Source organism: Hypanus sabinus, chromosome 4, assembly GCF_030144855.1.
Source record: "Hypanus sabinus isolate sHypSab1 chromosome 4, sHypSab1.hap1, whole genome shotgun sequence".
NCBI classification, from domain to species: Eukaryota; Metazoa; Chordata; class Chondrichthyes; order Myliobatiformes; family Dasyatidae; genus Hypanus; species Hypanus sabinus.
Window position 1 is genome coordinate 49002985 of NC_082709.1, and position 14037 is coordinate 49017021.

Sequence of the window (14037 nt, forward strand, 5' to 3'; positions counted from 1 at the left end):
CATGAAAATTTCAAGTTCGTAACTGCAGTTGTGCCTACTATTTTCAGCCTTCTTCCCAACAATCAAGGTAACTTACTTTAAGTTAAATGAATTTAAAATATTTATGTTCAAGGTCCCTTTGAAGTAAGAAAGAACCTCATGGTAATGACTTCTCAATTTGTATGGGGTTTTCTTTTAAGTCAATGGTAAAGCTACTATTGACCACAAATTCTGGGCCAAGGTGGTTATTTTTCTTCAAGCAAGAGGGACTGGATGGGCTGAATAGCTTCCTTCTATTCCGTAATTTTTCTTTGATTCTGTAATGCTGGGTTAGAGATTTAAATTCCAGATATATATTTGCTTCTATTTTCTGTAATTTCAGAAGCTGTACTCTTACCCAGTTGACAGTTTAACAGCTCCTTAAGCTCATTTAAAAAGAAGAAATTAATGAAATGATCTATCCTGCAAATATAATATGAAATGTCTATCTGAAACATCATGTAAAATTCATTTAAGTAACATGTGTTAGTATTGTTTCAGCAAAAACTCTCTCACTTCTGATTCAGATGTTAATGGTTTAGGCCCCCCTCAAAGACAGACACAGAATCAGGCAGATGCTAAGCATGATTCTGCAGAGAAACCACTTGTTTAATAATTCACAAGGGAATGCATTTATTCATGTGCTAAACTTAACGGAAAGTCTGTGGTACAATTCCTTATAAAATCCAAACTGGTTTATAGAATTCAGTTAAGCACAACAATGAAGGCATCATTTACCCTTAAGCATAGACTGAGATAACCCATATAATATTTTGGCAAAATGTTAAGGGATTCGGATTTGTTGGAGGTATTGGTCCCAGATTTCATACATTTAACATTAAGAAAAAGTAAACTGATTTTATTAACTTTTTTCATTCCTACTTATAAAAATTTTTAAATGCCTGAACAGATTAGATATGGCAAAGTTATTTCCCATGGTAGGGGAGTCTAGGACAAGAGGGCGCAACTTCAGGATTGAAGGATTTCCATTTAGAACAGAGATGTGGAGAAATTACTTTAGTCTGAGGGTGGTAAATCTGTGGAATTTGTTGCCACGAGCAGCTGTGGAGGCCAAGTCATTGTGTGTATTTAAGGCAGAAATAGACAGGTTGTTGATTAGCCAGGGCAGCAAATGGTATGGGGAGAAGGCAGGGAAGTGGAGATGACTGGAAGAATTGGATCAGCCCATGATTGAATTGCAGAGCAGACTTGATGGGCTGAATGGCCTACTTCTACTCCTATATCTTATGGTCTTATAATTGAGCAGTTGGTGGCAAGCCACTTTTCTTGAGTGACAACAATTCCACTGAATGTATACCCTCAGTGCTGCTGAGTGTGATGTTCCTTGATTTAGACCCCAGGACAATGAAGAAATGGCAATGTATTTCCAAGTCAGAATGATGAGCAACCTACGACCATAGATCCATACAGTACAGAAATAGGCCACTCAGCCCATCAGTTTACACTTGTACATCAATCCCATTTTTTTCTCTACTTTCCCATTTACTCTGTCTACATTCTACTATTCATCTACACACTAGGAGAAATTGACAGTCACCAATTAACCTGCCCATCTGCACAACAGAGGTCAGGATTGAACCAAGATCACTGAGCTGTATACCAATAATTCCACCAGCTGCATCCCAGTGTTGACTCCAGTTTAAATCTGCCTAAAGCCCTTGCCCTTCCTGATGCCAGAGGTCATATTTTTGGGAGATGCTGTAGGGCATATTATAGCTGGTGCACACTGCAGTCAGTGGACAGACTATAGCTTGACAGGTTTCCAAATTTTAACACCAACCTCTAATATTTATGAAGATAATTTTACGAGTTGAACTGTGATATGTACAACTTCGCTGTCTCCAGATTTTGAGCCTAGTCCAATACAGGTGAACCATCCACTTCTACTCTTTCTTTGTTCCAGTAACTTCAAACTTCAAAGTAAATTCATTAACAAAGTGCATATACGTCACTATCTAATACCTTGTACAGAATATGCAGTACTGATACAACTGAAAAGCTTGAGAGGCCATTCCAGGGGTCATCTGAGAGTCAAATACATGAGTGAGTTTGGAGTTACCATTCAACAAGACAAGATAAGGATGGCAGATTTCCTCTTCTGACAACCCTGTAGCTTTTATGACAGCAGTCGTTTGTTCTTAAATTCCTAATTATTAATCTGAATTTAAATTCCACAGTTGCCATCGTGGGATTTGAGTCTTTAGTACAGGTCTCTGGGTTACTAGTTTGGTATCTTAACCACAATGCTGTGAACTCCTAATAAAGGAATATTTCAAACAAATAAATATTATTTCAGATTGTCCAAGTAAGAACTACATGTAGTTTATATTATTACCAGATCAGTGAAGTAAGTTGACTCCATTTTTCCCTTGGGATCGAAGTTGTTTTCATGAATTCTGATGCCAATGTAATTTCTCCTTTATACAAAAATAAATCCTGATTACATGACAAAAGCACAACAGCTAAAAATAACTACTTTGTTTCCTATCCTATTAAAAGTACAATCTAGGGCAGATCACTGAGCTTCTTCTGCATGCAAGTTAAAATTTAGCTTTCTATAACGTTAAGCCAGAACAAACATAAAAATTGGATTCAATTCTTGACACCATCGATATTCCTGGGCTAATGAGAGAAAAAATTACAAGAACATAACCAAAGAAAATTCTAACTCCAATTGTTAATCTGTGGTCTCTGACAAAAACGTGTTGGGTGAGAACAGACATTTTTATCTGTTATGTCGACCATGATCCAGATGTGTTGACAGTTAAGTCAGACATTAAACAGAGAAGATGGTCACTTCCATTCAAAATCAGAGAGCCTCAAATACCTCAAGGACCATGGGTGAACAATAAAAGTTATTGACAATTCTGTTTATCCTTTAAGAGTTTTTCTGCCTTTCGTGTATTCTTCTGACTTTTTTTAAGCTTGCATACAAAATAGAGTAGCATATTATTACCATCAGATACATACAATAACTTTTCAATTTCTTTCTTGATTCGTTTCTTTTCCAATTTTAGTGCCATTCTCCTTCAAAAATCCCGTTGTGAATGGACTCTGGAGACTGTGCTTTATTTTATCCTCTGCAATGAAAATTAAATTTCTTTACCAGGAACAACACAACAATTCTAATTTCATCTGTATTTACTAATAAAACATTTTGATAATTAAATGATTCAAGACATTTCGATATAGTTTCATGTGTGGGAAATTACTCTCAAAGGTATAATTTTTGTAATTAAATACACAATACCTCAATTTGTATAGAGTGCTATCCTGGGATCTCAGGAGTTCTATTCCCAAATAAAAAATCCAATATTTTCTTGACTTCAAATAAAATTATAATCATCGACAGCAGATTGAGGGGAGAAATACCTGTGAAATTTTCTTTAGTTACTAAAAGATAATACCTAGGGTTCTGATCTCAATCCAAAGAATCAAAGTACTCTTCTGTTGCTTGGAAACCTTGCAGCAAACAAAAATGGCAACGTGTGCCCTGGGTTTAAATTACATGTGTCTCACTTACGGTGTAACATTTCCCAAATGCTTGCTCAGTTGATTTATCTGCAATTAGAAACCAACAAAGAAATGCTTCTTTTGTTATAAAGTAGCTTTCAGATACTCTGAAAAAGATGATGTAGGATACTCAAATTTCTTTCTAGGATACAGGAAATACTTGCTTAGTTAAGAGTAAATTTTCCTTCTTTAGAATACATCCTTCTTTAAATATTTCATAGAACACTGTTGTATCAGCATCAATGCCATTTAACCCATTAAGCAAATTTAACTTGGATACATCTCAGCACAATATTATGAACACTGAATTTTCCATTTTTCAGGTAACCCTCCCTCCCATGATCCTTCCCCATTGTTAAACATTCAGCCAGGTTTTCACTCTCTAAGGTTCACCTTTTCTGTTCTCACACCCGAGACCCCTCTGCCATCTGCTATCTACATTATTACTCTCTTCTGCCTACCAAATCCCCTCCTCCATCAAATTTCATCTGCATATCATCCCCTTACCTACTTTCATTTTTACCTTCCAGCCTCTGTTTCTATCTTCTCCTCCTCCCCCATCCAGCTTCATCTGCTCATTATATCTCCCTTACCTTGTTAACACGTTCCACCCTCTGCCTCTGCTTTACCGTAAGGCTCAATGTGTCTTATGTTTTATGTTTCTTGCTGTCTCTGAACAGTGTCTCTAAATCAACTCCAATCCACCCCCAGCAAAGATGGCTACTGTGGATAGAGCAGGAATTCCGCAAAACAGTCTTGACTTAGTTTTGCCTTGGTCTCACCAATGCAATTGAAGAAATTGGAAGAGGCACAAGTGAATCTTTGCCTGACCTGCTAGGATTATTTAGGTCCCTGAATGGTGGTGAGGGAGCAGTGCAGGGACAGACATTGCAAGGTGCAGAGGAAAATGCCAGGGGATGGAGAGGGATGAGTAGATCAGAGAGTTGTGGAAAGAGTGGTCCCTGTGTAAAGCAGAGAGGGATGGGGAGGAAATATGACCTGGTGGTGAGATCCCATTGCAGCTGGCAGAAAAGTTAAAGAGTGATGTGCTAGATGTGGAGCTAGTAGGTGAAAGGTGTTTATCAAGAAAACTTTAGCTCTGTTCTGTCTGGGATAGTGAGAGCAGATTTCACCCATTCCAACCTCACTGACTGAATGGCCCTCTTTGTTAACTTCACACCACCCCCAGCCTGATCATCGAACCCACAGGCTAGAGTAGAACAGTTACAGTCTGGAGGATTGATGTTTACTTTCCAGGTAGATAGACAGCAAGTCTCAGACACTTCCTACAAACACCAAGCCATCATACATCTCATCACATCAGGGGATCTCCCCTCCATAGCCTCTAACCTGATCGGGCTTGAACCCCACTCTGACCATTTCCATCCTTCACCACAATCCACAACAGGACTGCCCTGGTTGGCATAAAATACCAATCAAAACATAAGAACATAAGAAATAAGAGCAGGAGTAGGCAATCCAACTCATCGAGCGTGCCCTGCCATTCAATAAGATCATGGCTGATCTGTCTGTAAACTCAGCTTCATCTACCTGCCTTTTCTGCATAACCTTTAATTCCCCTACTATGTAAAAATCTATCTAACTGTATCTTAAATATATTTAGTGAAGAAGCCTCAACTGCTTCCCTGGGCAGAGAATTCCACAGATTCACCACTCTCTGGGAAAAACAGTTCTCCTCATCTCCGTCCTAAGCCTTCTCCCCCGAATCATGAGGCAATGTCCCCTAGTTCTAGTCTCACCTACCAATGGAAACAACTTTCCTACTTCTATCTTATCTATCCCTTCCAAAATTTTGTACGTTTCTATAAGATCCCCTTTCATTCTTCTGAATTCCAGAGTATAGGCCCAGGTGACTCAATCTCTCCTCATCCCTTTCAACCCTGGAATCAACCTGGTGAACCTCCTCTGCACTGTCTCCAAAGCCAGTATATCCTTCCTCAAATACGGAGACCAGAACTGCACGCAGTACTCCGGGTGCGGCCTCACCAGTACCCTGTATAGTAGCAGCATGACCTTTCTGCTCTTGAATTCAATCCCTCTGGCAATGAAGGCCAACTTTCCGTTTACCTTCTTAATAGCCTGTTGAACCTGCAAGCCAACTTATTGCAATTCATGAACAAGCACTCCCAAGTCCCTCTGCACAACAGCATGCTGCAATCTTTCACCATTTACATAATAATCTGCTCTTCATTATTCCTTCCAAAGTGGATGATCTCACATTTACCAACGTTGTATTCTATCTGCCAGACCTTGGCCCACTCACTTAACCTATCTATATCTCTCTGCAGACTCTCCACATCCTCTGTACAATTTGCTTTTCCACTCAGTTTAGTGTCATCAGCAGATTTTGCTATGCTACACTCAGTCCCCGCTTCCAAATCATCAGTGTAAATGGTAAGCAGCGGCAGGCCCTGCGGCACCCCACTCACCACTGACTGCCAACCAGAGAAACACCCATTTATATCAACTCTCTGCCTTCTGTTGGTTAACCAATCCACTATCCATGCCAATACACTTCCTCTGACTCCATGTATCCATATCTTATTTATAAGTCTCTTGTGCGGCACCTCATCAAACGCCTTCTGGAAATCCAAGCATACAACATCCACCTGTTCCCTTCTACCCACTGCACTCATTATGTCCTCAAACAACTCCAGTAAGTTCGTCAAACAGGACCTGCCCTTTCTGAATCCATGCTGCGTCTGTCTAATGAAACCACTCCTTTCCAAATGTTTCACTATTTCTTCCTTAATGACAGCTTCAAGCATTTTCCCAGCTACAGATGTTAAGTTAACTGGCCTATAGTTGGCCATCTTTTGCCTACATCCTTTTTTAAAAAGTGGCGTGACATTTGCTGTCTTCCAATCCACCGGGACCTGCCCAGAGCCTAGAGAGTTTTGATAAATGATTACCAAAGTGTCAACTATAAGCTCCACCAATTCTTTCAGCACCCTGGGAAGCATTCCATCAGAACCAGGGTACTTATTTACCTTCAGGCCCTCAAGTTTGCTCATCACCATCTCTTCAGTGACAGTGATTTTATCGAGGTCCTCACCTCCCATTTCGTCCATAACATCCTTACATCCTTCTTTGGCATATTAGACGTGTCCTCCACTGTGAAGACAGACACAAAATAGTCTTTCAACACCTTAGCCATTTCCTTATCACCCAATATCAATTTCCCCTTCACGTCTTCCAAGGGACCTATGCTGACTTTAGCCACCCTTTTCCACTTTATATATTTATTAAAAAACATACTGATTTTGTTAGTGTTGTGGGATGGCTCCGTGAATACACAAATTGTCAAAAGACAAAAAGGTCGTGTTCTAAACTGGGTATTTGGTAGCACAGATATGTACTTAATGATGTGTTATTATGGAAGATGGCCACCTAATGCTTTCCCTCATTTCATCATGAAGGTTTCCATGACAGCTAATGAACATGAATATTCATTTATTCTCTTCTAAATGCTTTAGAATCAAAACAATCCCACACGCAATAAATGGGTATGATGACCTCAAAGTATTCGTGGAAGTTTACTGATATCTGTGGTAAATGCGAGGTCATCAACTTTGGAAGGAAAAATGGAACATCAGATTATTATTTAAATAGCTAAAAAAAATTGCAGCATGCTGCTGTGCAAAGGGACTTGGGAGTGCTTGTGCATGAATCACAAAAGGTTGGTGTGCAGGTGCAGCAGGCTATCAAGAAAGCAAATGGAATGTTGGCTTTCATTTTTTTTAGAGGGATTGAATTTAAGAGCAGGGAGTTTATGCTGCAGCTAAACAGGGTACTAGTGAGGCCACACCTGAAATACTTCATACAGTTCTGGTCTCCTTACTTGACGAAGGATAGAAGCTAGTACAATACTTTAAAGTGCCAGCAATCAGCATTCAGGGGTTCAATTCTTGTTGATGTCTTTAAGAAATTCGTACATTCTCTTCATGACCACAGGTATTGCAATTTCCTTCCACATTCCAAAGATGCATGACCATAAAACATGGGAGCAGAATTAGGCCATTAAACCCATTGAGTTTGCTCCACCATTCCATCATGGCAGATTGTTAGCTCGCTCAACCCCATCCTCCTGCCTCCTCCCCATAACCATTGATGCCCTGACTAATCAAGAACCTATCAAACTCTGTTTTAAATATACTCAACAACCTGGCCTCCACAATCTGTGGCAATTCATTCTACAGATTCACTATCCTCTAGGTAAATAATTCCTTCTTATCTCTCTTCTATATAAACATCCTTCTATTCTGAGCCTGTGCCTTCTGGTCCTAGACTGCCCCATTAAAGGAAACATCCTCTTCACATCCAATCTATCTAGGCCTTTCAACATTCGATAAGATTTCAATGAGATTGCCCCCTTATTCTTCTAAACTCAAGCAAGTACAAGCCCAGAGCCATCATTCTTCATAAGTTAACATTTTCATTCCTGGAATCATTATGTTGAACCTCCAGTGTCAGCATAGATGAAGGGCCCAAAACTGCTCACAATACTCCAAGTTCAATCTGACCAGTGCTTTATAAAGCCTCAGCATTACATCCTTGCTCTTATATTCTAGTCCCCTTGAAATGAATACTAACATTGCATTTGCCTTCTTTGCCACTGTCTCAACCTGCAAATTAACCTTTAGGGAACCCTGCACAAGGACTTTTAAAGCATTTCTGACTTTTGAATATTCTCCCCAATTAGAAAATAGTCCATATTTTATTCCTTCTACCACAGTGCTGAACATACACTTCCCTACACCATATTCCATTTGCCACTCCTTTGCCCATTCTCCTAATCTGTCTAAGTCCTTCTGCAGTCTCTCTGCTTCCTCACTATTACATGCCCCTTCACCTATCTTCATATCATTTGCAAACCTAGTCTCAAAGCCATCAATTCCATCATCTAAGTCATTGACATATAATGTAAAAAGGAGTGATTCTAACATCAACCATAATGGAATATCACTAGTCACCAGCAGTCATTCAGAAAAGACCCCTTTATTCAATTTTTTTAAGGATTATATGGGTCAGCACAACATGGACAGCTGTAGTGTTCTATGGTTCTGTGGTTTGGCCTCCTGCCATGTAGCCAATTTTCTATCCATGCTAGTAGCTTGTGCTACACCATGTGCTCTTATCTTTTTAACCAGCCTCATTTGCAGTATTTTGTCAAAGGCCTTCTGAAAATCCAAGTAAACAAGATTCACTGATTCTACTTTGCCTATCCTGCCTGTTATTTCTTAGGCAAGATTCCCCCATGTTGACTTTGGTTATTTTATCATGTGCCTCCGAGTACCCCAAAAGCTCATTGTTAATAATGGACTCCAACATCTTCACAACCACTAAAGTTAGGCTAACTAGCCTACAATTTCTTTTCTTCTGCTTCTCTCTCTTCTTAGAGTGCAGTCCTCCAGAACCATTCCAGAATCTAGAGATTTGTAAAAGATCATTACTAATGCTTCCACAATCTCTTCAGCTATCTCTTTCAGAACCCTGGGGTGTGGTGAACCTGGTGCAGGCTATTCATCTACCTTCAGACCTTTCAGTTTCCCAAGCATCTTCTTTTTAGTAATAGCAACTGTACTCACTTCTGGCCCCAAATTCTCCCAAATTTACAGCATATTACTAGTGTCCTGCACAGTGAAGAATGATGCAAAATACTTATTAATTTCATTTGCCATTTCTTTGTTCCTCATTACTACCTCTCCAGCATCATTCTCCAGTTGTCTGATATCAACTCTCACCACTCTTCATACATCTGAAAATACTTCTAATATTCCCTTTTATAATACTGGCTAACCTACTTTCGTATTTCATCTTTTCCCCCTCATGGCTTTTTAGTTGCCTTCTGTTGAATTTGAAAAGCTTCCCAATCCTCCAACCTCTCTTTTTTTTGGCTATATTATATGCCCGTTTTTTTTTCCTTTTATGGTGATTTGACTTCCCTTGTCAGTCAGTTGCCTCATCCTTCCTTTAGAATACTTTGGGATGTACCTATCCTGCGCCTTCCAAATTGCCCCCAGAAACTGCTGTTCTGCCATCATCCCTTCTAGTGTACCCTTCCAATCAACTTTGGCTTGATCTTCCCTCATGCTTCTAGAATTCCCTTTATTCAACTGTAATAATGATACATGTGACTCTAGTTTCTCCTTCTCAAACTGTAGAACAAATTCTATCATATTATGATCACTGTCCCCTGATACGATAAACTCCCTAATCATACCAAGTTCGTTACACAACACCTAATCCAGAATAGCTGATCCCCTTGAGGGCTCGACCGTAAGCTGCTCAAAAAAGCCATCATGTAGTCATTCAACAAATTCCCTCTCTTGGGATTGAACACCAACCTGATTTTTCCATTCTAGTTGCATATTGAAGTTCCCCCATGACTATCGTAACATTGCCTTTTTAAAACAACTTTTCTATTCACCTTTGTAATTTGTATCCCACATCCTGGCTACTGTTTGGAGCCCTGTATATAACTTCCATCAGGATCTTTTTACCCTTGCAGTTTCTTCACTCTACCCACAAGGATTCTACAATTTCTGATCTTATGTCACCTCGTGCTAGGAATTTGATTTCACTTTTTACCAATAGAGCCACCACACCCCCTTTGTCTACTTTCTTGTCCTTTTGATACAATGTGTATCTTTGGATGTCGAGCTCCCAACTATGATCGTCTTTCAGCCATGACTCAGTGATGCCCAGAACATCAAACCAGCCAATTTCTAACTGTATTACATCATCTACTTTAATCCATATACTGTCTGCATCCAAATAGAACATATTCAGTCCTGTATTCATCACCTTTTTCAACTCTGCCCCAATGTTACAATTTAACTCATTCCACTAACTGAAATTTTGTCCAGTCATCAGCCTGTCCTTCTTCAAAGTCTAACTACACACTATATCTATTTGCACATCAACTGCCCCATTCTCAGTTCTATCATTCTGGTTTAAAGCTCTAGCAAACCTTCCTACAATGATATTGGTCCCCTTCGGGTTCAGTTAGATCCTGTCTGTTTTGAACAGGTCAGACATTCCCCAGAAGAGATCCCAATGATGCAGAAATCTGAAACCCTGCACCAATTCCTCAGCCACACTTTCATTTGCCAAATCATCCTATTCCTATCCTCAATGGCACATGACACAAGTAGCAATCCAGAGATTGCTTTTCAGCTTTCTACCCACCCTATCTTCCCTCTTCAGGACCTCCTCCCTTTTCCTCTATGTCATTGTTACCATTGCATTGTTACCAATATGTACCACAACTTTTGGTTGCTCACAATCCATTCCAGAATGCTGTGAACCCAGTCCAAGGCATCCCTGGCCCTGGCACCTGAGAGGCAACGTAACATCTGATTGTCTCTTTCACGTCCAGAATCTCTCTTCTGCTCCTCTAACAATGGAAACCCCTTTCCCTATTGCACTTCTCTTCCTCCCCCCACTTTCCTTTCTGAGCCACAGAGCCAGACTCAGTGCCAGATACCCAGTTACTGCTGCTTCCCCTGATATGTCATCTACCCTCACACCGAACAATATCTAAAGTGGTATACTGATTATTGAAGAGGATGGCCACAGGGATACTCTGCATTGGCTTCCTATTCCCTTGCCCCTCTCCTGACAGTTAACCAGTTATCTGCCTCCTGTAATCTAGGGGTGATTACCTCCCTGTAGCTCCTATCTATCACCTTCTTATTTTCCTGTACGAGCCAAAGGTCATTGAGCAGAAGATCCAGTTCCTTAACATGGTCTGTATGGAGCTGCAGCTCAATGCACTTCACGCATATGTAGTTATCAGGGAGACTGGAGGCCTCCCAGAGCTCCCACATCCACATTAGAAACACCCCACTGACTCTGGACCCATCCTCAGCGCACTAGCATGAAATAATAGGCAAAGAAAAAATAATTACTAGAAACTTATATAGAACCTCCACCTGTTCTTGCTCAAGCCTACTGAGCCAAAACCTCCTGCTCTAACACTGGCCCACTTCAACAATGGCCACTCTGCTAACACCTCCCTTCTTTTTGTTCGCTCAAATAAAACTTACTCCCAACAAGACATGTTCTTTACAAATGGTCCCCACTCTGCAATGAAGCCTCCCTCTCACTGGATACTTCAAATTATGATCCACTCTCATTGATACTTGTTCTTTTCAAATTATTCCTGCCCTGCAACAATGTCTCGCTCTCTCATTCACTCACCACTTCAAATTATGAGTTAGTTAGTAAATTGTGTGCATGCTATGTTGGTGCTTGCGGCATGTTGACACTTGCCCCAGCACATCCTTGGACTGTGTTGGTTGTTGATGTAAACAAGGCATTTCAATACGTTTTGATGACAAGTAAAGCGAATTCTAGAGGTGCGAGAAGTGGTCTGAGTTTCACAGGGCTTTGCTATGAACCTTTATTGTCAAACAATGGTGTTGTCCAGCATAAGGTTGGTGAAGGACCTTACCTTGCGTAAGGCCGACCTCATTACTTAGGAATCAGCACAGGCATTGTGAGCTAAAGGGCTTGTTTCTTTGCTGCACATTCTGTCACTTTAACTCTTATGATTCAGTGTATGTGTTAACGATTATTTGGAAACCAGCCTTTCAGCAATCACAATTGCAAATGTTATTTGCATAATACAGCTCAGTTACTGAGGTGCAAGCTGTATGGGTCCTAATGCCCTTCCCTTGGACAACATCGGTGGGGTGGAGAGGGGAGACTTGCAGCTTGGGCAACTGCCGATCTTCCTTATAATCTTGCCCAGGCCTGCACCCTGGAAACTTTCCAAGGCGCAAATCCATGGTCTATTGAGACTAACGGAGGCCTACACACAATCACACACTGAGGTGCAGATGTCCTTGATTCTGGGATGTAATCATTGTTGGTGGAATAGTCTCCTCGTGGCTGTGATACTGTTGTAAACAGGTTTTTCATTGCATTGTGTTTTCACCATACTATGCATATTTCAATAAACTTAAGATAATTCATTGCTTTGTTGATGTAGTACTGCAGTGAGAAAGGTAGAATAAGGTGTTTCCAACCCATTGAACTCGTCATGTGACCATACCTAGCTCCGAACTATTACTCATGCAACAGCACAAAACATCACGAGATTGCACAATGTACCATTGAACATGGCTAAAACTGATCTAATCAGAATGGGATTTATTTTTTTATATGAAATGAAACATGCTGTTTTCCAGCAGTAGTATTGTACAAAAACATAAACTTATTATAAATCACAAATAGTCCAAAAAATGAATAATGTGGTGTGTTTATAAGTTCATTGACCATTTAGAAATCTGATAATGGAAGGGGGAATCTGTTCCTGAAACAGTGAGTGTGGAACTTCAGTCTCCTGTACCTCTTCCCTGAAGGTAGTAATAAGAAGACAGCACATTCTGAATGGTGAGGGTCTTTAATGATGGATGTAACTTCTTGAGTCAGCACCGCTCGAAGATGTACTCGATGATGAGGAGGGTTGTGCCAAGATGGAGCTGTCTGCATCTACAACACTCTGCAGCCTCCTGCGATTTTGTGTATGGGAGGCTGTAATCAGAAAAGAATGCTGTGCCAATCACCTCAAACTCCTAATGAAGAAGAGCTGCTGATGTGCCTTCTTTGTGATTACATCAATATGTCGGGCCCAGGACAGATCCTTTAATACAATGACGCTCAGGAACTTAAAGATGCTTACCCTTTCTCACTGAACTCTTGAGAGGGCAGGTGCATGTTCCCCTTCCTGAAGTCCATCATCAACTCCTTGGTCTTGTTGATGTTGAATGCAAGGTTGTTGTTATGACACCACTCTGCAATTCTTGTGGCCACCTGAGATTTTACTAACAACAGTGGTGTCAAATGCAAATTTATAAATGAGCTGTGCTTACCACATAGTCATTGGTGTAGCAGGGGTTCCCAACCTTTCTTATGCCATAGACCATACCATTAAGCAAGGGGTTCCATGGACCCCAAGTTAGGAACCCCTGGTGCAGAGAGAGTACACAATCTTGAGATGCAATTATGTTAATTCTCAGTGACAAGGTGTTATTAGTGATATGTACAGCTTGTGGTTTCTCAATGAGGAAGTCAAGAATCCAGTTGCAAAGGTTGATACAGAGGTCCAAGTTCAAAACCTTGGTGCTTAATATTGAAGGAATCATGGCATTGCACGTCAAGCTGCAATCCATAAACAGAACCTGATATATTATGCTGTTAGTAGCAGAGGATGGAATTTTTTTTGATTCTGGGAACCTCAACAATTAATAAAAAACAATGAAAACACTCACCAGGTCAGACAGTACCTATGGAAAAGGAAACAGATGGATGACCCGTTATCAGAAGTGGGAAAGAAGAACGCAAGTTTTTTCCCCAGCAGCGAAGTGAATCAGTGATGGACACGTGACCCCCTGGACAGTCGCTTGACAACTGTACAAGTGTCCAATTGGAAGCGTTTGTCTGGACGCGGTGTCC

At 40.5% G+C, this 14037-nt stretch overlaps 1 protein-coding gene across 2 annotated transcripts in view; it reads right to left on the minus strand.

The window, feature by feature from the left end:
• Positions 1–13935, minus strand: part of LOC132392246 (uncharacterized protein C2orf80-like) — a 35637-nt gene extending 21702 nt beyond the window's left edge. The window contains exons 1-4 of one of the 2 annotated variants that reach the window (XM_059966085.1): positions 13854–13935; positions 6564–6687; positions 3010–3119; positions 2375–2456 (exon numbers count right to left, since the gene is read on the minus strand). In XM_059966085.1, the coding sequence (XP_059822068.1) occupies positions 2375–2456; positions 3010–3062 (135 nt within the window). In that variant the 5' untranslated portion in view covers positions 3063–3119; positions 6564–6687; positions 13854–13935. The remainder of the gene's footprint in view (positions 1–2374; positions 2457–3009; positions 3120–6563; positions 6688–13853) is intronic. The other variant, XM_059966086.1, reaches the window with a different exon arrangement.
• Between the last annotated feature and the right edge of the window lie 102 nt (positions 13936–14037).